Source organism: Elgaria multicarinata, chromosome 10, assembly GCF_023053635.1.
Source record: "Elgaria multicarinata webbii isolate HBS135686 ecotype San Diego chromosome 10, rElgMul1.1.pri, whole genome shotgun sequence".
Taxonomy (NCBI): Eukaryota; Metazoa; Chordata; class Lepidosauria; order Squamata; family Anguidae; genus Elgaria; species Elgaria multicarinata.
The window spans coordinates 47,177,376-47,202,816 of NC_086180.1; the positions used below are offsets into that span (position 1 = coordinate 47,177,376).

Genomic DNA, 25,441 nt, shown 5'->3' on the forward strand with positions numbered 1-25,441 from the left:
AGAGCCCTTAGTGTGGTGGCCCCTTCTCTTTGGAGCTCTCTGCCCCTGGAGGTCAGGCAGGCAACAACACTATGCTGCTTCTGGGGCCTCCTGAAAACAACTCTTTTCCAGGAAGCATTCCTCAACTTACCAGCCACTGTTTTTATTGGTCCTTTGATTTAAATTGAACAATTTTAATTTGCTGTTTTTAATCTTCTTTATTTTTTCTGTTACATTCCTATGTGCATCGCTCTGGAATCTATTTCAGATATGGAACGGTGTATAAATATTTTAAATAATAATAATAATAATAATAATAATAATAATAAGCGCTTAGAGTTTCGGATTAAGACCAGGGAGGCCTGCGTTCAAATCCTCAGTCATCTATGAAGCACACCTGGTGACCTAGGACCAATCATTTCCTCCCAGCACAACCTACCTCACAAGGTTGTTGTGAGGATAAAATGGGTGGGGTACAGGGAGAAGAAGAACCATATATGACTAAGGAAGAGCAGGATACAATTAAATGAATTATGCTGCTCCATCTTACTGCTCTTATTGCAATTGGAATTGTTTTTAGTAATTGTATTTTAAATGTCATTTTAATATTTCTATGTGAACCACTTAGGGATTTTATTATATTTAGTGGTATTTACATATTACCAATAAATAAATAAAATATAAATTAAATAAGTATATAAACACAAATATGTTCAGTTAGGGGAAGAAGTCATATCAAAAGTTTATGTGTGATGATGACAGTATTATTAAGACAGCCTTTCCCAACGTGTTGCTTTGCAGATGTGTTGGACTACAGATGTCGTTCACCCTAACCATTATGGCCATGCTGGCTGGGGTAATGGGAAATGTAATGCAACTCATCTGGAGGGTACCAAGTTGAGGAAAATTGTATTAAGTTGTATCCTAATTTAACTAATTTTTTTCATACATTAACTAATATTTTGCACTCCCTAACAAGAATTCTTTGATTTCCTCCATTAAAAAGTCTGATACCCAAATATTCCAAACTTGATGTGAGTCATTTGTTCAGAATACAGAAAGCACTATACTAAACAACCATTTCTTTTCAAACATAGGGAAGGTCTGGACTATACTCTATGGCATAAAGTATTTTCACGGTCTTCTGCTTAGTTGTGCTTTCTTAATACCTGGGATTAATTCAGAGCTGAGGATGGGTTAACGGTGCTCAAAATCTAGAACAAAATGACAGCCCATACCTGGATTAGTGGTTTTAGAAGCTCTTCCTTTAGGGGCTGGGAGTAACAATAATTCCAAAGACTGTGGTGGAGTTACTTTCTCTTGCTTCATGTCTGATAGCTGCAGGGGATCCTCCGCAACCAATGACTTTTTCTTCTCAGCCAAAAGGCTGCCTGCAGCTCTTGCAGCAACCTCCTTGAGTAGGGCTGCGGATGAAGTCATTGAGGCGAGAGAAAGAAAAGAGCTAGCTGGCGGTGGGTGGTCCTGCCCAGGAGTCATGCTTCTTTCACTGACTTTCTTTGATAACGCGGCTAAGGTGGAGCTTGCGGACTGAGAACTAAATGGAGAAGAAAAGGTTTCAAACCTTATCGGATCTTCAGTTCGAGAGAGCGACTTGTCCTGGAGGACTGCATTGGCGGCTGCTTTCAATTTTAGAATGGCTGAATCTGGAGACAAACCACAAGGTGGTGCGGAGTTGGGCAGCCACTTGCCTTGATTCCATATGAACCGGTTGTTGGCGCCATATTGGTCACTTTGTTCCTGTTTTTCAGCCAGCTTTTTTGCAAGGACACTTAGCTGCTGAGCATGATGCGTAGGTGCAGAAAAGGAGATATTCGAGCCAAGATTTACAGGGGACTCAGCCCTGCCGTTCACTGTGATACTAGTGTCTAGCTTGAGAGAACCAGCCTCCAGCAGACGTCTCAGGTTACTACTCAGTGGCTTATTAGGGCCAGGAGTGTCATCTTCACATATAGAAGACACACCTGGGGAAAGGTGTTCTTTATTCTGTAGCACATCCCTTAGAGCCTCATTCTCAACAGCTGCCAGCTCCAGTGTGTTGCTGCTAGGAGTCACACTCCCCAAGGAAGTGTCTGGAGATGTGGACTGTTCTTGGATCCTATCCTCAAAGGATAATTTGAAGTTCTCCTGGATTTCGCCATAAGATGCTTCTGATGGGGTTTCCGAAGAGTTTCCAAACCAATGCTCTTCCTCACTAAGTTCACCTTCAGCTTCTTCCTGTCTAGTACCATCTGTGGAAAACCAAAGGCAATCACTTTCATTTCTAATTCTGACTAAGTCATACATACAGTGCTAAAAGATCAGACCCATGGACTCAAGGACATCGTATAAAGTTAGTAGGAACCTTCTTAATTAAAGTTAGCTTGGTATAACTTTATAAAGCATTAAAGATATACAACAAGATGATTCTAGGAAAGGAAATTTGTAACATATGAAGTATGAACACAGAGAATGCTTATCCTTTTGGACTTTGATGTTTAAGAATTATACACTTGATGCCTAAGGACATTAAATGTATTTGCAATATGTAACTATCACAGCTGGGCATTTATTTGGTGATAATATTTAAACTAGTAAAGCAAAAGGGACTGAGATAGACAGCATAGCATATTTATGATATATCTCCAACTAAATATTGACAGGTTTTTAGAAGGATTATGAAGTATTAAAATCATTAAAACAAGTGATTATCTGATTATAAAAGTGGGTAAGAAATTTATTAAATAAATAAAATATGAGTAATATTTCTATGCTGCCTTTCTGAGGCCAACCAAAGGGTATGTTTTGTTTTGTTTTTTTAAAAAACATTGAAACGTAAAAGACATCTTCACATAAATACATAGTAAAACATTTAAAAACAATGTTAAAAACCACAGCAATATTTTTTTTAAAAAAGTGTCTTAAACCTTTCCACAATGCAGACAGCATAAGAGCCAGTCGCAACTCCAAAAGGAGTATATTCCAGAGTTTAGGAGCCATGCAGGAGAAGGTTCCAAAGAGCCATGTACTGTGTTATGCATGCACACAGGGCAGGAACTATACTACTGCTTTAAAACAGTTTATAACAGTGGTGACGACTGTTGGGGCCCAGGACACACTCCATATATAGTTTTCAAACCGCTTTCAAAGTGTCCTATCCTGCTTGGTGTAGATCTGGCCCAGGACTCTGCAGGCCCTGCTTCCTATTTGTACCCTTCAGCAGGGGTAGCCCTACCACCAGGCAGAATGGAGCTGCTGCATCAGGTGGCAGGTGCTGGGGAGTGGGTGCAAGGTGTTAGAGGACAGAAGGGTGGCTGCCATGCGCCCTGCCCTACACCCGCCTCAGTGAGCAGGCTGCCCTTAGATACCGTGGAGGGTGCTATCCCATTGCCATCACTGAAGTACGATTCAATGGTCAGTTCCATCAGCTTCTATATATGGGATGAGAGGGAGGTGCCATTTTGTCCTTCCCCTCAGGCAGCAAAATGTCTTGACCCAGCCCTGCTCTTCAAAGTACTACTCTGCAATATCCTCCACCATAATATTAAATGACGAGCAAGGGATTGCACAGCTATACATATTTGGAAGCTGTTTCCTTACATGCACACATGAGCCATTTTAGACTCTGCCCAGAAGTTTTAAGTAGCCCAATCCTGCATAATGCAACATATATGTAAAGCAATCATATTTATGACTAGTTGGCATACATTTTAAATACTTATATCATGCATAAGCTGAAAGAAAATGGATTAATCTTTCCCCATTATCGAAATGGATTAATTAATCTTTTCCACTTCTCTAAAAACAAAAATGCTAGCCAGTTCATCCTTGGGACAGAAACAGCACAGCTCTTTCATATGATTGAACTCTAAAGGGAAAAGTTAAAATGAAGAGCACTTCCAATAGAATTGTTTTTTCTTTTTTTCAATTGGAAACTGTTTGCTTCCTTAACCGCATTTTCTCATCACTGGCAGTTCTAACATATCTTCTCTCTCTCGAGATCTGACTGGCAGTGTTTAAAGGGCAGTGACCCTGGATTGCTCTTGCTCACAATAGGCATTCAGAGAGACACAGATATGACCAAAGAATTTTTTGTGCATCAGACTGACCAATCAAAATGTAGCCAAGAACAATAGCAACGTTAAAATGAAATGGATGCTAGCCCTTCTTGTGAGATATCTTTCTTAGTATGATTGCTTTGAGAAGTAAAGAGAGTAATAGAAATACCATATTACAATGAACCATCCAAAACATTTAGGTGGGGAAAAACTAATCACATGGACATTGGGATTATACAGTAAACAAAGGGCCTAAAAAACTGACTCTAGTGGGTTAATGGCCAAACTTCCAATTATTTGAAGTGACATACATGCAAACAGAATTATTCTTTGAACTAATATCTACTTCTATCGGGCACACAAAATATCTGACAATTGCTGAATTAATAAATTAACTTTTACCTTTACTCTGAGTAAAACCAAAACAAAATAATAGACATGATCTTTTAAACATGAACCTAACTGTAATTTAAGTATTAGGAGGGATCCAGTGAAGTTTTGGGGGATGGGAGGAAAGAAGTTACTTTCAAAATGCAGAATCTTCTATAGACTTTTGCAGCTACTTTCTCCAATATAAACTTACTTTTGATAAAGTGTTTATTTGTTTTCCCCTTGATTCTTCAAAACCCTAATATCTGTGGAAACCTCCTAACTTGGAAACATATTACCTTGGGCAGCCTGAACCTATATAGTAGAGGAGCTAAACTAGAATTGGAGTTAAATTGCCACCAACCCACCCCAGGCCAACCCAGTTAGCCTTTCTTTGTGTCTCTCAGCATAGAGAAAGGGAATTGGTAGAGGAGCAGCTCCTTCAGGTGCTGGCTGAGTCAGGTGCCCCATGGGTGCTGCATGTGAAGGATCACTTGGCCAGCGCACAGAGCAGCGGCTCCTCCATGAACTGGCTGAGTTGGGTGCCTCCTTTGTGCTGTCCCCATAGGGTGGCAAGTGGTGGTCAAAGAGAATCCCCTATATTATCTCTATTCAGATATAAGATTGAGGATTCCTCTCCCAATGAGGCACGAGACCTAAGAGGAAAACCTCTGTGGGCTAGATTGGGACCCCCAGCAAGCCAGATTAGGCCCACAGGCTTGGGGTTTGAAGCCCCTGATATACAGATTTAGAATTGCCAAAGTCAGTAGAAATCAAATGGGCTGAGATGCTCCTATTCTACACAGTACTGCAACCAGGAAGAAAGCACTTCTGGTCACACAAGACAGGGCCCCCAGTTACCCCACTGCAGCCTGAAGAGCTTCCCCTGATGGTTGGAGGACCCCCTGGAACAGTATGGGATATGGCACAGAGGGCTGTAGTAGGTAGCAAGGATCCACAAATGTGAATTCCCCATCTTGCTGAGCAAAATTGCATTCTGCTACTGAAAAGCCAACAGAGGATACCTGGAGCGCTAAAAGAAATGAAGTTGCCTTGGAAATAAGTATGTCTTCCTTCCACCACCAGCCTTTGAGAACAAGGGTGAAGCAGTAGGCTTTGTTTGCCCTCGCTGATGTCGTTATGTTCATGACATGACTTCTGATTGCATATGAACACATAATCAAGAACGCCATTTTCATAAAAACCCATACTAATCTGACACAAGTGTCAGGATACGAAATGGGATGATCTCTAATAGATACAGAACACAAGAAATACATCTTTTTTTCAGCTTAAACCTTTGGCTCACTCAAATGTGGAGGTTGGCTCACACAAATTCAGTTTCCACAACTCGAAACTGATTTGTTTAGCAATATTTCAAGTGTCTGAACCAATCAACACCAAGAGTTTTTTGTTTTTAACTGCAGGAACACTGTGATAGTAGGTCATATATAAAAAGGTTGACGCTTCCCTCAGTGTACCATTCATGACTACAGACTGCCCCTAGGTCGGGAAGCTCTCTGGAGCCCATGGGTGGTGATGGGAGTGTTGATATTTGGCCTCAAGAAGCAAGCCTCTAATTATGGATGAGGACTAGTACACCGGGCCAGCCCTACCAATAGGAAGTCAGATAGAAGCCTCAGGCAATAGATTTGGGGTGTTATGAAAGGGCAGCAAATTGTACGTTATTTAAGGTGCAATCCTATGCATGTTTAGACAGAAAAAAGTCCTACAACTCCCAGCAAGTCCATACACGCTGAGGTATGCTGGGAATTGTGGGACTTTAGTCAAAACATGCCCTTAATTTGTTATTATTGTATTTTACCACCAGGGATGGGGAGAGACTCTTGTGCTTTTTTCTGCCTCAGGTGCCAAAATAACTTGACCAACCTTGGGTACTATGCACTTTGACTTTGTTGTGGCGGGGAGGGCCATTTGCTGCTCTGCTTCAGGCAGCAAAATGTCCTGGCCCAGCCCTGGTAGTACAGCACATGGTTTGGATACAGAAGGTCCCAGAGTCAATCCCTTCCATCTCCAGGGCAGGATCTACACTACTGCTTTATAACGGTTTTGACAACTGTTAGGGCTCATGACACATTCCATGTACCCTTTTCAACCCACTTAAAAAGTGTTATATCTAGAGATGTAAAATTTCTGGAAATTTTGAAGCCATGGAAAAAAAACCAGTTTTCCCCCGGGTTTTTTCGGGAGGAAATGGAAATTTTTGGAAAAATTGAAATAATGCAATATTAGCACTTTTTACAAATTGCAAGTCACTTTGTTACTTTAGTAACATAAAATGTAATAATGTCCAAGTTGGTTTGGCATAAAATTATTACATTTGGTATATTAAAAGTACAGTGTATTCAAACAATTATTACAAATTTAATTTACTATTTTACTTTATTTTGGTAACAAATGGAGCTACAAACCCCTGAACTGTTAGGAACACCTGAGCTGTAAGGAACTTCTTTGGTTCTGCCAGTTTATGAGGAGCAGGCAAAAAATCAATTTAAAACAACAACAGAAGAAACCACCAACATTAGTAACAAAGAAAATTATGTTTCCACTAGTCCTCCAGTGTCAAGACATAAAGCACCCATTACATTAAAAAGAACTGAGAAAAAAGGGGAAACCAAGATTCAATGAATATACATAAAATTTAATCAGACTCATTTTCTGACCTATAGCTATCACTATTAGTTTCAGTCTTTGCTTCAATGGCAGTGCCCCCTAGAGGCAGAAATGCATCTTGCTTTTGCATTTGAGAGTTGTAGTCTCAGTTTGCAACCTAGGACTTGCTTGTCCTTGGTGCACAGACATTGTAATAATCTGATACTGTACAGTTTTTAGAAATCATTTTGAGAAGTAAATATCTGAACACCTTGTCTTAAACATTTTATTCATCATGCTAAAATAAAACATCCCATAATCCATTTTTTCTTCATTTTTTTTCAATTTTTCAGAAAAAACCCAAAAAAGGCTTTGGAAAAAAATGGGGGGGGGGAAGGGGACAGGTTTTCTCCGAATTTGTCCGGGTTTTTTTTCCAGGCCTTCACATCTCTAGTTATATCCTGCTTGGTATAGAACTGGCAGGTTTTAAAGGAGTAAGCAGCAGCTGATAGGCAATAGACCCTGGAGAGCAGCTGTTTATCAGAACAGGCAATAATAAGCTAGATGGACCAATGGTCTGACATGGTATAACACAGATTCGTAGGACTCACAATGGCCCATATATTCCATCTTCGCAACCCTTCACAAAAGATAATAGAAGGAGTAAATACTTGTTTATGAAAAAAAGATCTCCAGGGTTACAGTAAGAAAGGCAAAACTAACAAAACAAAACGAAACCCAGATTGCTGAACTTTGAGGTGAAAGTCTATTCAGCTTGTACTCATGGCAATCAAAACGTAGTCTTCCTCTGGTTTAGTCTGTTTGATGGCCTGCCATGTTTTAAAGCCTGAACCTAACCTGGCCTCATCCTCAACACTGCCTAGTTTTCTGAGGGAAACAAAGAGCATTCTCATCATCAGAACTGTATTGAAAACCTTGGTAGGCCCTCAGAGTGGGCGCAAGAATACTTCAGCCTGCTAATATTTTTTAGCCGTGAAGACTACAATGCCCTGTTTTATTTTTTTAAGGCCACTCAGATTAAAACATCAATGCACTTTGATGCAAGCAACAATTTTTTAGTGCAGCTACTCATTTAAACCTGCCAAGGTCGCCAAGGCAACCAGATTGCAGTCTCTCTTCCAGGGGAGAAGGAAGGTGCAGAGAGCACTGACTTGTAAGAAGAGTGCATAAGCATGTTCCTTCATACACAAGCAGTTTGCAGTAAAGTCAAAGAATTATTGTGCAATATCCAAGACCCAGTTAAAAAAGAGGATAAGGAAGCCTATCACTTTTAAATGCACCTGGGGGGAAATAGGCAAGAGTGCTAGTTTGGTTTTCTAACTTGAGTCACCTGGAGCAACCGAGTCTGCAGGCATTTTTGTGTGTGCCTACTTTCTGCATATGGCACAGTGGTCTGCATTGCACAGATGAACATATAAAGCTATTTCATACTGAGTCAGACTATCTAGCCCAGGAGTTTTGACTGACTGGCAGTGGCTCTGCAAGATCTTAGGTAGATATCTTTTCCAAACCATAGTAGTACCTCAGAACTTTTAATTGGAAATGCCAGAGACTTGTTGAACCTGGGACCTTATGCATGCAGAGGCTCTATCATGGATCTATGGACCCTCCTATGGACCCAGGTCCGTCCCTACCATTAGGCAAAATGAAGCTGTTGCCTCGGGTGGCAGATGCTGAGAGGTGGCAGAAAGGTGCTGAAGCTCTGTACTAAGAGGCCTGCAGTGTACCACACTAGCCTGCCACCTTCAATAGCAGTGGAAGATACTGCTCCATCACTAGTGCTGAAGAAATAGTTCAGTTGACTTTTATATGTGGAATGGGAGAGGGCACCATCTTGTTCTTGTTCTTGTTCTTCGCCTTGGGTAGCAAAATGTCGTGGGCTGGGCCATTCTTGGTGAATGGCAGTCCTACATTATGACAATAGCATGCCATTCCCAACTCTATGATTCTATTATTAGCAAATCAATTCCAAGCACACCTCATAAGAAAAGCCTGAAAACCAGAAACACACCTGTTTCATTATTTGTTCATCTGAAAAGGATGCCTTTTAATGTGGCATATATGCCACTATCCCTTTAAGCAACCAGAACTAACTTTTACATAGTCAACAGATTATTGGCAACAATAAGAACAAAAGTCTTCTAAGGCTGACAGATTGGCCAATGACCTGCTTCCCAGAATTTTTATTTGTCTTCTGTAGATGGTTTTTATCTGTACATTATCAATACCTATTACAAGAAGACATTGCCAAAACAATTGTTTTAAATTATCAAGACAGCCTTAAATTACCAGGACAGCCTCAATACAATTACAATTGGCTTATTAAGAAAAGGGTTATAAAAATAAATCTGTACCTTTACATTAGGAAGGTTACTCATAAGAAATTTATTTTCAGTTACCAGAAGAATGCTGCTGTATTATACTCATACAAATGACTGACAGGGCAATTCTATATACCTGCTCTGCCCAGTGACCACTATACATGGGCTAACGCTAGTGTAATGTAGTTAAACGTATACTGTACTTAATGAGCAACAGAGTCAACAGAACAACTATAACTGAAGAAAGAAATACTAACAAAGTTATACTTCCACAGTGACTCTGGCAACTCCACTGCCACCCACCAATCTCAAAGTTGCACACTGATGCCATGCATGAAAAGCAACAACAGATGCATGGTGGTGGCCAGAGAATTCCATGACATCTCCCAACTCAGAACATACCCACTCCACACACAGTGCAACTTATACTAAGACTCCACACACAATCAAGCACCTAGAAGGAAACTCCAATGCCTCCTCCTTCACCTGTCACTGCAGGTAGGAGGCCTCCATGGAGAATCCAGAAGTGCCCAACCTTACTCACGTTTTAGCCACCGGATGGGTTAATGCATGCATGAATAAGGAAGAGCGGAATCTCACCTCCTAGCTCTGCCCCTGCCCCGACATTATTCACACACCCCACCTACTTCCATGAAGTAGTCAAACACCACAGATCTTTTTGGTGTAACTAGCCTAACATCACATGAAAATGAAGAGCCAACTTATAAGAAAAAGAGGTAAACTATTTTCCCCCTCTGGTAGAATGGCTAGAATCTTTAAATTTGGGGTTTAGCTCCAGGAATTTCTCCTTTAGAGTTTATATCTGCTTCATGGATGGGCAGTAAAACAGCAGCACACTGTAGCTGGGTTTGATGATCTGACTACTTGAACTAAACGAATATTGATCTTTCACACACAAAAAGGAGTATATCTTCTTAAGCGTTTGTCCAATGAGATGCAAAATAGTTTCCTTTTGTTTTAAACCACTCCCCCGCCCCACAAAATCATAGAATTTTAATTCACCACCACAACCACAATTCCCCAGAAATGATTTCAAAAGTAATGTTTCTTTTGTAAGCTTTACTTTTCAGACTTTGGAAAATACATACACATATATATATATACACATCCATTTTTTAAAAGCATTTCCCTGGCAGAACAATGGGTGTTTCATTAAAATTTTGCATGGAAGAAGAGGTTGAATACGTGATTAAAGGATAAGTATTTTTTTTTAAGTTTGTTAATTAAGACAAGAACCTGGATGACTTCAGATTGAATCAATGGATATCAGGCTAAATCTACTTAATGTGTTGAAACTGAAGTTGAGTGAACCGTGGATGGATGTTAAGTACTGGATGTCCTGTTTGCATTGTGTTTTATCTTACATTTTCTGCAACTTGGGGTTTGAGGTTCCAGTTGTATTATATCATCATGGGCCTATGACCATATCACTGTCTCTCACATATATAAACATTTTTTAAAAACTAGTTTTACAAGCATAACTTTTCTTTATTGCCTTCAATTAGGCACCATTGTACTGAGCCAACACCATTCTTATTTTATCTTAAATGGTGGTCTTATGCAAATCCCAGAGCATTACCTCTAAAAATCCATTTCACATATTTTGAAAAGTACAGAATTTGTGCTACTAAACTTTGAGTAAGAGACGCAAAGCAAACTGACTGAGGATCTATTTATGGCTCCACAATGTTAGATTCAAAGGCATCACACCTTTCAGCAGCCAACAGCCAGCCTAAAAAGACTGCTTCTGATCTGCAATCTGAGGATAACTGGAGAGAGTTCAAGTAAGAATGCTTTACCATACTTACGGTGGGTGGGTGGGGATTAAAGCTCAAGTTTTCATGGGTCTGCAGAAGACGAAGTTCTGTTAACCAAGGAGATACTGTAAAGCATGCATCTTGTACAAAGTCAATGCTTAGGAGGGGTCAAAGCAGTCAGGATAGTGCTCTGAGTCAATTGTTAAACATCCTATATACTAAGAGGAAAGTCATTCTCCAAGTGTGGATTCTTATGTAGATAAAACAGCACCATCAATGCACAAGATGGAGTTATCAGCAGGCTTGGGGGCGGGGTGATAACAGAAAATGAGGTGGTAGTGGAGGAGTAAGAGAATGGAATTGAATATCCCGGAAAAGGGCATGGCTGCAACCCTGAACAGCTACACTCCACGCTGCAACATTTTGTTGCAAGTCCCTCTTCTCTCTCTCTCTCTCTTCAGCTTTCATCGTATGAATATTATGGTGATCACATTTTGGAGCTTGGGTATCCAATATGCCTTCCTTTTATTACAACCATCAACTTCCTTGTTCTCTGATTGCATATTTAAAAGAGCAACCTTTGAGCCTCCGTAGTTGCCACACAAATAGCACCTAGGATATTAAGTGTCATTTAAAGATTCATAACCATCATTTTAAAAAACACAAACATGTGTTGTAGTTTCTGTTAAAGGTCTAAACTTCGGAGAGAGAGAGAGAGGTGAGAAAGGGAATTCTAGCAGTCGGGTCATAACTTCTGCATTCAGTATAATGTCCTTCCACCCTCAGCCCCAGTCTCCTATCTTACCCACCAATTCTTCTGCAGTGTTCTAAGAGTTACAGTGCTACTTCCTCAATTCTACCAGAAAACAAAAAATATATTTCAAATTCTACGAAGGTGTTTACACACTCTGCAAGACAGTAATAAAACATTGATTCAGGATATGCACATATGCATATTTTGCAAAATGTTTTCATATTGCAGAACTCGGAATATTATTTATTTATTTTCAGGTCATAGATCTAAGCCCCATAGACATGATTGATCCAGTGAGGTAAAAAAATACTCACAAGCAAAAGTTCTTCTCGACATTTCCTTTTCAGCAGTTAACCAACAGCAAACCACAAGGCAATTTTTAAACTCAGGAAAATTTAAAAATGGATTTGGGGTTTTGGCAAAGAATCTGCAGAACAGGAAATACCTAGGAAAAAATGTCTGTTGCAGGCACACATCTGGTATGCATGAGCCTATAGATTACTATCACACCCCTGGCTGCAAATCAGTGACTCTCAAGTGTTGGGTTGGGATCTAGGTGAATTACCAAGCTGATGCTCATGGATATAGAAGACATCAGTCCTGTGCAGATGTCATATTGTACAAGGGTTCACACTGTGAATACAACTTGTAAGAGTGAGTGTGCACATATTCATAGCTCAGCCTTCCCCAAACTGGTGTCCTCCAGTTGTTTTGACTTCAACTCCCATTATCCCCACCCAACATGGCCAATGATCAGGAATGCTGGGAGTTGGAGTCCAAAACATCTGAGGGGAACCAGGTTGGGGAAGGCTATCATAACCAAATTGAGAATTCAAATAAACACTGAGAATCATTCAATGGGGTTTCAAGTAAACAAATGTGCATACTAACAGTATGTGCAATTAATGTAATGCCTGCATAGGGCTATTGTGCCTAAAGAAATTAAGGAAAGGTGTGGTTTTCACATCAGAAGACACATGATAGGAAACATAACATTCATGCTGGATCAGACCAAATGCCTATCTAGTCCAGCTTCCTCTTTCCCACACTGGACCTGTTCAGATAACACGCTAAACCATGCTGCTTAACCACAAAATGTTTAACAGAATGCATTGACCTTAATGCATTCCACTAACCATTTTGTGGTTAAGCAGCGTGGTTTAGCATGTTGTATGAACCAGGCCAATGACTGAAGAGATGCCTCTGGAAACCCATCAGAATGACATGAGGGTTTTGGCACCCTCTCACTCATGTTCCCCAGCAACTGAAGTAGGATATAGCCATCGCAACTAGCTGATAGCCTTATCCTCCTTGAATTTGTCTAATACCCCTTTTAAAGCCATTTATGTTGGTGGCTGTCACCATAACTTGTGGCAGAGAATTCCATAGTTTAACTATGCAATGTGTGAAGAAGTACTTCCGTTTGTCTCTCCTGAATCTCCCACCCTGCAGATAATCGTTTTCGTTAATCTTTTCTCCATCTTTTCCAACTCTACAATATCCTTTATGAAATATAATGTATAGAACCAAACCCAAAATTTCAAGTATGGTCACTCCATAGGCTTGTGTAAAGAGCATTATAACAGTGGCAGTTTTATATTTATTCCTTTAATAGCATGGAATATCCTGAAGAACGGCAAAATGTCATTGACAAGTCCTCTGATTACTAAAAAATTGGTAAGAATTTTTTGTTTAGTACCTTATATAAAATTAACAGTAAATCAAGTAATTAAACACAGAATACATTTTAAATAAAGTTTATGTTTAGTCATTTCGAAAGCAACTCTATCGTCCCTGGAAGGGCATCCCAGGGAACATAGGATGGTGCAAATTCCCCTCTCTGTGTGGATATAGACTCCGGTACAACCTGTTGGCGGGAATCTGAATGGGGATTTCCCCCTCCTACTTCCCCCAGCCAGCATGGAAAGCTCATAACAACGACCTCAGAAAAGGGTTGAGGAGGGAGAAAAGGAGGCATGATGGTGGGCAGGGAGGGGAGGGAAAAGAAAGACATGGATCCACTGGATGTACGAGCATCTCCATTCCTGTCTCCACCCACCAAGAGGTAAGCTAGCTAGATAGGCTCAAAGACCCATCTAACTAAATATGCTACAAGTGAGGTGAAAATGCCTGTTAGGACTCAGAGTCCTCCATCTATAGAGCAGCAATCCCACAAGACTCCACTCTTAGGCTGCAATCTTATATCTATTTACCTGGGAGTAAACCCAATTGAATTCAAGGCCTTAACTTCTGATTAGGGATGCCCTGTACTTCTTCAATTCCTATCCCATTCCATCCCAAGGGTTATGAGTGGCTTACATATTATAACTACGTTGCTATAAAAAAAGGTAGGGGGCACACCAGTTCAAGCTGCTCCACAATCCTAAATTATGCTTACTGCACTCACATAGAAAAAGGTGATTTCACATATCACATGTGTTGGCAGTACTCAAGCATTAACAGGTGACATCAGAACAGGGCAACAGCAGATGTAGCAAAGGTGATTTATTATTGCTTTTAATTGGTTTCTGCCTAGTTTTGTGCGCTGTAATGTCCACTGCTATATTTAGTAAGCATTGTGCACCTGATTGACCATTTACAATGCTTATGTGAGCTTTCTCTCCTGTTCACTCAATGTACTTCAAATATGGCCATGTTCCCAGGGGTTCAGGGAAAAGGTTTTTAGTTGTCTTTCTGCCTTTAGATTTCAAGCCTACTCCCATCCTATAAATGTCAGAGGCATCTCGCTTTTAATAATTCGCTTGTTCCTTTCACAAATTATATTTCTCTGTATTAGCCTATGTTCCCCAAAAGGCATTCTGATATAACATTAAAAAAGGGAGGGGGGAGAAGCTCCAGGAGATATTTGAAGCTTTGAGAGATATTTGTTTTGCTGGGCTGTGTTTTCTTCACCAAAGACAGCTGCTTTCTCGGCCCCTGAGAGGATTGCTTGGGGTTAACAAGCAGAGTCAAACAAGAGAGGATTAGGAAGCTACTAGTACTTCTAGGCTAATGCACTAAAACAGAACACTCCATGTGGAATAGGCATTGCTCACTCTTAGACATGTCCTTTCAAGGCACTGCCCCAGCTTATGACCCATGACAGAGTCAAAGGTCATATAATCAATGTACTAAGGTTGAATAAGAAGCCTTCTTCCTCAATCCCCTTTTTTTACTTGAAAGCATTGGGGTTTGGACAAATTGAGATTTTGAGAGCATTTCCCAGCAGTATATCTAAAATTTAACACGGAGGAGTCCACATTTTAGAATGCAATTTCTCGAAAGGATATTGAGCAACCAAAAGGATCCAGCCACCTTTATGGACTTCTAGAGCCCATTTCATCAAATGCAACTGACAATGTGGCACTAACCCACAAAACCTTGTGCCACAATAAAACTCTTGGGTTTTTATGCCTCAAAACTCTTCAACCTGGTTTGCATGTCATGGCAGCAATTCCTCGCTCATTGCTTCTGCTTTCAATTAATAACCAATAATTGGCCATGGTTTGTTATTGGATTAACTCTGGGTTGTTTTGTGGCATTTCTGGTTTTGCACATCACAGAACAATTAAATTAAAGTGGAAACAAAGAGTGTGCAGCTCGCTTGCTTTACTCATCTCAGCAATTCCTGGGTTAAATAACGTGAAAATCAGGTCTTTCTATTTACTGGGTCAGGCTAACATGGCTTCCCAACTTGAAAATTAGTAAATTAGATCTGTGTGGCTTGTGTCCCATCACCACAGCAGGAGGTTTATAAAGCCTATTCTGGTTGGTGGTCCCCTGGTTGTTTAGGCCTATAGTTGATTTATCCCTCTTGTGTGAACTTAACCTAAAATACAGAAATAAGTTGGAAACAGTTAAGAAGATAATAGTAAGCATAATGGACCACACCTTCTAAAGGCTCCTGTCAAGTCAATTTACATATAGGTAGTGTGGCCATGTGCCCAACATCTGCTTGAAGGCATCATCTATTTGACAAGATGTCCAAGTCTGGTGTAAAGATTTTTTAAAAAAGTAAGAAAGGTGAGCAGTAGGGGCCTTGAAGTTGCCCATTGGTGTTTAGTACCTGAACAGCAGACTGAATGGCAGGCACAATCTTTCCCACTATGATATAATATATTGTATTTCAGTTTAAATTACAGTATTTTTTCTGAATTGAAAACTATACATATAAATTAGCATATACAAATGTTATGCAAATTCCTGTTCACCTTTGTCCTTTTTTTGGGTGATGAATCTCCTCTTTTTTGGCAATGCCTTACATAAAAACCTTCTTTTGTCAATGAGATGAAGTGATTTTATAGAAAGTGAAGGCTCCAAGGAGAATTCAAACTTTTAGGAAGTTATAAGCAAAGAGAAAGTGGGCATACTGAATGCCCCTATATTTTTTATTACTGTTATATCCTGCCTTTCTTCCAAGGATCTCAAAGTAACAGACGTTGTTTGTTGTTTCCCCTGCCCATTTTGCCTCACAACAGTTCTGCAAGGTGGGTTAGTCTGAAAGAGAGAGACTGGCCCAAAATTACCCTGGGAGTTTCATGTTTGAATGGAGATTTGAACTTGGTTCCTCCTGTTCCTAGTTCAATAATCATCACTGAACAAGCTGCATTTGTATCTGATGTTTAATTAGGTCTTAAACATAAGAACCAAATCCTACCTTCAAGTCCTCCTCAGCCTGGTCTTGATATTATGTTCATGTGTATGAAGTCTAATACAAAAAGGGGTAGCTTTCACTGTAGTACTCTTTAGCCCTCTTTAGTTGTTCTCCTACCCACCACTCACTAATAGAATTGTGTAAGGCGGAATGCTAGGGGGGATGTGCCTGTGGGCCCTACCACCTCCATGACGTCCTCATCACCGTCCTCGTCACTGTCCCCTCCACGTATCGGAGTGATGAGGCTCCAACAGAGAAGACCAGGGTTCTGAATCAGAAGGGGAGCCTACATGAATAGAAGAGGTTTCCCTTTGCAGATGTTCAGCCCCCGAGACATGAAGGGCTGCGGAACCAGCAAGAGGGACTTGTGAAGGGGAGAGCAGCCAACGGGTTCATCCTGCTTTGCCTCACATGATGGTAATCATAAGGTGGGGGAGAATATGTAAAGAGGGCTTTAGTGCAGGGGCAAATGGTGAGAGTATCTAGGCCTAAAGCAGGGGTCAGAGTGCCGGACAACAGGAACCTAGCAAAACTAGGATCCTGTTCCCTTGGGCCCTTTCTACACCTAAGGATTATCCCAGGAAAATGGAGGGATCATCCCTGCCTGCTCCCGGAAACCCCTGTGTGTCATTTGCATGCACAGGGATGATCCTGGGACGATCCCGGGGGGGGAAAGGCAGGTATAGAAATGGCCTTGGTCTCTCCAGCAGTGACAAAGCACATAGGGCCAAAGAGCCTCCTGTAATTGCACTGATTGACTTTTAAAGCATCAAGCCTACATTTTATATTACTTCTTAAACTGTTATGGCGCAGCAAATATTCATGCTAAACTTTAGCAAACAATGGGATTCACCATGCACAGGACCTTTCCATTTAGGTTCCAATCATGTACAATACTTTGGAATACAGAACTTAGGAAACTGCTTTGTCAGCAAAAACCAAAAGTATCAAAAACTGAAAGAATGCAAAAGGAGAAACTAAATCTCAAAAGTATCAACAATGAACATGTATTACAGCCCAAACATGTTTCTTCAGGGGCAATCTTAAGCACTGAAATTCTGAGAACACTCTAAAACAGCTTGCAGAAGTAGGGACTGTGACCCACAGCACACATTACCCTTGTGCTGGAAATTGCCCCTCTGACCACCTGAAGTTGCCCACCCCTCCTCTAGACTAATACTTTTTTTAAAGAAAGACTAAGATTTAGCTGCTTGCTATGTCTTTAAAGTTCCATGTACTTTGGCCCTGATGGTTTTCCTGAAGGTGTAAAAAGGACAATCACACTGCCTGGGTTCGGACATCACAATAATCCATGATGGGCTAAATGACCCATTGTGGCTTATTTAACCCATACTGGGTTATCATGTCATCCGTCAGGAGTTTGTTTTTGTTTTTAACATACAATGGCTTATTTGGCTAAAATAACCCACTCAACCCACAGTCTGCAAAGTGGATTATTTAACCCATCATGGGTTATTGTGCCGTGCAGTGATCAGAATGGGTTATTTTGGTCACCTACGGAATTGCTTGGCAAGAGCGGTCAAAACTGCTGCCACTTCTTTCCTCCAGCCTGTTTGAGCTTATTCTCAGAATTTGAATTATCAGAATGCCCCTGAAGAAGGATTATACTGAATCAAGCCACTGATCCAACTAGTTCACTATTGCCTACACTGACTGGCAGCGGCTCTCCAAGGTTTCAGATGGGAGTCTTTCCCAGTACTACTGGAGACACTAAGAATTGAAACCAGGTCCTTTAGTATGCAAAGCATGTACTCTGAAGCTGAGCTATGGCCCTTTCCCCTTTGGCATCATAAAATCTAATTTGCAATCTTAAAATGAAAATATAAGCTCGATCTTTAAAAAAAGAGAGAGAGGAAATATGCCCAAATTGGCATCCATCTTTTAAAAATCTATTTTCTCTTTACATACTGTTTTCTTACAATACATACAGTACCGTCTGTCTATAATAATGAATTATTTTATACACAATTGTAGCTAAATTGTATGCTCAGCAAACTAGGCAGCAGAAAGTGGGAACACTGGAAACTAGACCCAGCATCATTATTTACATAGTAAGTAAGACTTTGACATCACATGGTTTTATGAAGCCTCATGCTAGAAGCCCTTTTGCCTTCCAAAAAGTCCTCATTTGTAGGTCATGCTCTCATTATCTAGTTCTGGGATCTGTTTTGATTCAATTACATGAAAATTACTAATAGTTCATTCCAAACTGACCAGCTCTTCCTAACCCTTCTGTTTTATATCTTGCCTTAATCCCTCCTCCTCCTCTTCTCTTTGACATGTTGGGGAGGGAATTGCTTTTACAAATTGGGTGATGATTTTGTCATTCATTAAAAGAATACATTCTGTTCTCTGTCGTTTCCCTGGACACAGTTGTTCCTCTTATTGGGGGTTGTTTATAGAGTCAGCACTTGAACTTTACCTCAATTTGCATCTCTACCGTGTCCCAAATGTCATTCAAAGGAAACTGCGACTATAAATGGCTGTTCAAAATCAAGAGGCATTTTACACTATCACCCCCTTGTTAAGTCAGAAGCTGTTATACGACTTTGGACAGATTTATACATATTAAGGGGGGAAGTGCAGTTTAAAATAATCAAGTTTGGTGTATGTGAAAGATATGGGTTTGAACTACATCTTCATACTTTATGTCATCCTCAATAGTCAAAAGAAGCAAAGAGGTGGAGAAATGAGTCCCCATAGTTTTAGATAAAGTAACACACAGTATGTGTCATTTGACACACACACCCCGACTCCTACAGTGACTGTGATGGTGATAGTAATGAAATTATTAACTCATTCCAACTAACAACAATAATTTCCCCTACATGAATCCTCTTGTCAGCAGTGAGATATATCATGACCACCTACAGTGGTGAAATGTTAAAAATAATAAATAGGAACTGTGTAAAATGTGTCCCTTGTACACCATAATATCTCTTAGCAAGATACTGAAGACTATTAAGAATGGATACCTTTGTTTTCCCTGAGTTTTTCTGATAAGTCTGCAGTTCTGTATCAAGGCTTAGCTGACATGGAGAACCCTTAGAACCCCATCACCCCTACCATTTCCTCTAATAGAAGAATTTGATGCTTGAGTGCCTATCATTTTGGAAGCAAAACAAGACCACCCGAAAATAACGTAGCGGTTTCTACACTCTTGGGGCAGTCCCTAGGTACATGGAAGTGTAAACTTCATAAATTAAAAGAATAGTGGTGTGTCCTGATACCCCTTATCTTCTGGTGCTTATAGAATGTTGATGTTTCAACAGAGGATGGGTAGAACTGGAAGGAGAGGGCAGAAAAAGGAATTACCCTGCCTAAACCCCTAATACCAATTGTAATGATTCTAGAGCAGTGGTTCCCAAACTTTTTCAGGTCACCGCCCCCTTGGTTCCACAAACTCCTGCCCAGCGCCCCCTACCCTACACTATAAAAATCATTATTCAGAATAGTGGTTTTCATGACCCACCAAGGAAGATAATAACAATAAAATTAAAAACAGTAACAATTAATTGAATACTTTATTCAAAATCTAATTGGTGTGCCCTGCCATGCTGGCTGCAAACAGAGGCATTCGCTCTCTTTTCTCTCCCTCCCTCGGCAAGCCTGGGGCAGGTGCTTCCCATTTAGAGGGGATTCTAGGAGTTGAACAGCTTTTTTCTGTCTAAACATGCATAAAATTGTGCCTTTACCTTATCATGCCACACTAGCATGAATACAGAAATCATATAGGATTTCCTTCTTCAGTGGAACACATTTACTTAGGAGTAAGCACCATTTTGTTATAGGAAAGGATAATGTATTTTAATTAAAAATTTAAAATAATTATCTGCCACCTGGTACAGAGTTTTCCTATGGAAAATCTGGCTGGGACTGAAGTAGAGGGGCACTAATTTTACTGTACTTATTGTCTTTAAATATGGTTAATATCCCACAGTTACCTTGCTATTCTATTTCTACAATTCATTTTCTCCTGTCTTTTCTTCACCCTCTCTTCGTTTTCAGGCTGAATCCTATGCACATTTACCTCAGAGTTAGTTCTATTGATCTCAGTGGGGCTTACCTCTGAGTAGACGTACTTAGGATTGTGTTGCAGCTCTGTTTTTATGGGGACACAAAATACACACATACCATGTTTACCAATAGAACGCTTGAAAAAAGGGGGTTGGACACCCTGAAATAAGCAAGGGCAAATAGTAATGGTTTCAGCAAGCATTCTGGAAAAAGGTGCTGCTGAATCTTCTTCAGCCAGGAAGGACCTGGGGAATTGCAATTCTCTCTCCCTCCCCCTTTTCTTTTCTCTCCCAATCCTGTTGTAGTCCAGATTTTTTGGGGGGTGGGAGCACACACAGAGACACACAGCATCTCTCTCTCCCCTCCAAGCCCTCCCCCCAAGCCCCAACTCTCTCTCACTCCAACCCCGCCTCCCCCCAAGCCTCACAATAGCTGCTGGGCTGATTACGACAGGAGGGCAGCAGCTCAGAGGGGAGATGACCCCAATCTGCAACTCCTGACGGGGGAAGGGAGCCTGGTGATACCTTGCAGCCGCACAAGCAGTCCTGCTCCTCACCCAGCCTGCCGGCTGACTGCTGCTCTTAGCAGCTGTCTGCCACCCGCCGTCCTCCACATGCTCCTTCCTCTCTGCCACATGGCTGCTGCTCCCGCCTTGTGCAGCAACTATTGCAAGAGGTCTGCCGGGGCAGCTTGTAGGAAGGAGCAGCTTTGGCCGAGGGAGCGAGCGGGTGGCGGTGGTGGCTCCAGCAGGAAAGAAGCCCTGGGCCCTCCTAGGCTGGAGAAGAGTGGGCAGAGCAGCTGAATTCGCCGCTGTTTCCTGCTCTGCTGCCTCCTGTGGGCACTTCCCCCACCCCCTACTTCTGGTGGGGCCGCTGTGGGCTTGAGATAGGAGGAGAGAGCGGCTGCGTGAGTGAGAAAGTCCTTCCTGAGCAGGAGCGGTGTGGGGAGAGCAGCTGAATTTGCCGCTCCTTCCTGCTTGGTCCCTGGGTTTTCGGACCTTCTGGAGAGACCACCTCGAGCACCCCCCTTCTGCCCCTTTGCCTGTTAGCGCCCCCTGTTAGAACCCCCTGCCGTCCCTTTGCCTCTTAACGCCCCCCTATGCAATCCCACCACCCCCAAGGGGGCAATACCACCCACTTTGGGAACCACTGTTCTAGAGGGAGGGATTAGGGTTCAGCAGAAAACTTCTCTCATGATACTATACAAGGATATATTCTGAAGGCTGCAGGTCCCTCTTGTAATGCATTTTGGCCATAAGTGGTTTGCGTTAACAAAAAATAAAAGTGACGTTTCCCAGGACCCCAGGTCTTAACATGAGAGGGAGACTTTCCCAAAGAGGTGCAGTTCATTATTAGGGAAGCTGTTGAGTTCTTCACTGAGTCAGGCCCATTTCACACTTTCGCTGACTGGTGCGCTGTTGCCGAAACTCACTGCTGTGAGATTGGGGCTCCATATTGTACAAGAATATTGAAATCCCCTTCCCATGTGGATCTATCTGTGGTGGGGTGCTGATGCTGGTACTTCCCATGTGACCTTTTGATTGAACATTTTGAATTAAGCTCCAGTTTATATCTTTACTGAAAAAGGCTGATTGGCATGAAGTCCCTTTGTCCCAAACTCATTGGTCTGGCTATGCCAAAATGCAATCTGGAATCCCTCCTGGATTCAGGAAACATCTAGTCTAGCTTTCCCCAACCTGGTGCCCTATGTGGGACTACAACTCCCATTACCCCAGCTATCAGGGTCAATGGCTATGCATGTGAGGGATGATGGGCACCAGATAGGGGAAGACTGATCTAGCCCAACTCCCTTCTTAGTGTATATTCTGAAATGCAGGATGGGCTACCCCTGCTAGATGGCTTATCCAGCCTTCAATGAAGGTGAAGCCAAAGGTAGTCTGTTCCACTGCTGAACAGCTCTCACCGTTAGGAAGTTTCTGCCAATGAAGCTGAAATCTTTCCCCCTACAATTTCCTCCCACTGGTTCTAGTCCTACCATCTGGAGCAACAGAGAAGAGGTCTGCTCCATCTTCTGCATGATAGCCTTTCAGATATTTGAAGACTGCTATTATGTTTCCCTATAGTCTTTTCTTCTCCAGGCTAAATATCCCAGCTCATCATAGGACTTGGTTTACACACACACACACGTGTCGTCATCATCCTGGTTGCGTTTCTCTGGGTGCCCTCTAGTTCCTCAATGTCCTACTTAAGATGTGGTGCACAAAACTGGGCACATACTCTAAATGCAGCCTAATGCAAGAAAGAGCAACACTATTACTTTGCTTCTATTACTGCAGCTCACAACTGCATTCATTTTTTTAGCAGCTGCATCACACTGCTGGCTTATATTCAGCTTGCGATCCACTAAGACAACTAGGTCCTTTTCACACATACTGCTACTAAGCCAGGTCTCCCCCATCCTATATCCATGTCTTTGATTTTTTTTTGTACCTGAATGCAAGACTTTACATTTATCTCTGTTGAATTTCATCTTGGTAGTTTCAGCCCAGGGTCCAGCCTGTCTAGATTCTTTTGAATCTTGGTCTTGTTTTCTATGGTGTTGGCTATCCTGCCTAGCTTTGTGTCATCGTCAGAACTGATAAGCAGTCCCCCACACCCACATCCAGGTCATTTATTAAAATGTTGAACCGCACAGGGCACAGGACAGAGTCCTGTGGCATTCTACTAAGACTTCCTTCCAGGAGCACTCATTGCATAGGGTTGCTCAACCAGCTGTGGATCCACCTAACAGTGGTAACAAACAACCCACAATTTACCGTCTTCTCAGCAAGGATATCTCAGGAAACCTTGTCAGACGCTTTACTGATATCAAGATATAGTATGTCCACAGCACTCCCTTTATATATAAAACTAGTAACTCTATCAAAAAGGACAGAAGTTTAGTCTGGCATGACCTATTCTTGACAAACCTTACATGGTACCACTATCAAATATACAAGAATCCAGAGGCTTTGTCATTATAAGATACAATATGGGGATATCTGGCTGGGTCCAGGATGTTTTGAATTCCTTCTTAAGAGAAGGAGTGGTGCCAGCCTCTTTAAAAGGGGTGGTAAAACTCCTGAAAAGGCTTAAACTGGACCCGGAGGATGTTAACAACTATAGGCCAGTGGCTAACATATTCTTCCTGGGCAAGGTGCTTGAGCGGGTGATTGCAGGCCAACTCCAGGCACTAAGAATGGATTATCTAAGTCCATTTCAACAGGACTTTAGGACTGTTTATGGAATGGAAACTACCTGGGTTGCCCTGTGGGATGACCTTTGCTAGGAGAAGGACAGGGGGAGTGCAACCCTGTTGTTGCTCTTGGACCTCTCAGTGGCTTTCAATACCATTGACCATGGTATCCTTCTGGATACCTTGTTTGGACTGGGAGTTGGAGGCACTGTGCTGCTGTGGTTCTGCTATTACACTGATGGCCAATTCAAGAGGATGGTGCTGGTGCATTATTACTCTGGCAACTATGCTATGGGGTGTCATAGGGCTCTATTTTATCCCCTATGCTGTTCAACATCTACATGAACCCCCTGGGGGAAGTGTCAACAATACACGGATGACACCCAGCCCTACCACACCTTTTCATCTAATTCAAGTGATGCAGTGGCTGTTCTGAATCAGTGCCTGGGCATGGTAATGGACTGGATGAGAGCCAATAAACTGAGACTCAATCCAGACAAGATGGAAGGACTGTTAGTTGGTGCTTCGTCTGTCCAGCCAGGTGATGTTCAGTCTGTTCTGGAGGGAGCTGCACTCCCTCTAGAGGATCAGGTTCATAGTCTGGGGGTGCTCATGGACCCAGAGCTGTCACTTGAGGTGCAAGTGGACTCAGTGACACGGAGCACCTTGTATCAACTTAGGCTAATATACCAACTACACCCTTATCTGGACAGTGTTAACCTGGCTACAGTTATCCATGCTTTGATAACCACTTGTCTGGTTTACTGCAATGTGTTATACATGGGGCTGCCTTGGAAAATGGTTTGGAAACTTCAGCTGGTCCAAAACAGGGAAGTGAGATTTTTAACAGGGACTGGCCAACGTGACCACAACATGTGAGTACTTTTCCAACTGCACTAGCTGCCAGTCCATGTCCAGGCCCAATTCAAAGTACTGTTATTAACATTCAGAGCTCTAAATGGCTTGGGGCCAGGTTACCTGAAGGGTTGTCTCATCCCTTATGTTCCTGTCCAGATCCTAAGATCATCTTCAGGGGCTCTTCTCTGGGAGCCCCTGCCAAAGGAATGGAGTGGGTGGCTACCAGGAAGAGGGCCTTTCCCACCGTGGACCCTGGCTGTGGAATGAGCTCCCTTGAGAGGTTTTGCCTGGCACCCACGTTGTGCTCTTTCTAGCACCAGGTGAAAACCTTTTTATTTTTCCAGCATTTTAGCATCCTAGTCTTTTAGCTTTGCTGTTTTAAATCTGATACTGTATTTTAAATCTCTGCATTGCTGCTGGGTTTTATTCTGGTTGTAATTTTATATAGCACTTTTGTGTTTTTATATTTTATATTCTTTTTATGCTGTTTTTTTATGCTCTTTTTATGCTGTTTTAATGTTTGTGAAACACCTGGAGAGCTTCAGTATTGGGTGGTATAGAAATGTAATAAATAAACAAATGAACATGTCTGGAGGCCTCCTGTGTCAACATGATGTAACAACATTACCAGACCATGTTGGCTTCAAAGCTTCTGTGCATGTGTGGCACTGTTTAAACATCAAGGAAGGCTTGGGACCTGTTGGTAGGGATCCCAAGAGATCTAGAAGGCCCCAAAATTGGGTGGGATAGCTATTACCCTGGAAGACAGAAGCAAACTTCAAAGTGATCTTGATAGGCTGGAGCGC

The 25,441-nt window shown here is 41.8% G+C and overlaps 1 protein-coding gene across 1 annotated transcript in view; it reads right to left on the bottom strand.

Annotated features, from left to right (window-relative positions):
- ZNF827 (zinc finger protein 827) overlaps positions 1-25,441 on the bottom strand; it is a 136,813-nt gene that overhangs the window by 101,267 nt on the left and 10,105 nt on the right. The window contains exon 2 of the mRNA XM_063135676.1: positions 1,218-2,228. Within this exon, the coding sequence (XP_062991746.1) occupies positions 1,218-2,228 (1,011 nt within the window). The remainder of the gene's footprint in view (positions 1-1,217; positions 2,229-25,441) is intronic.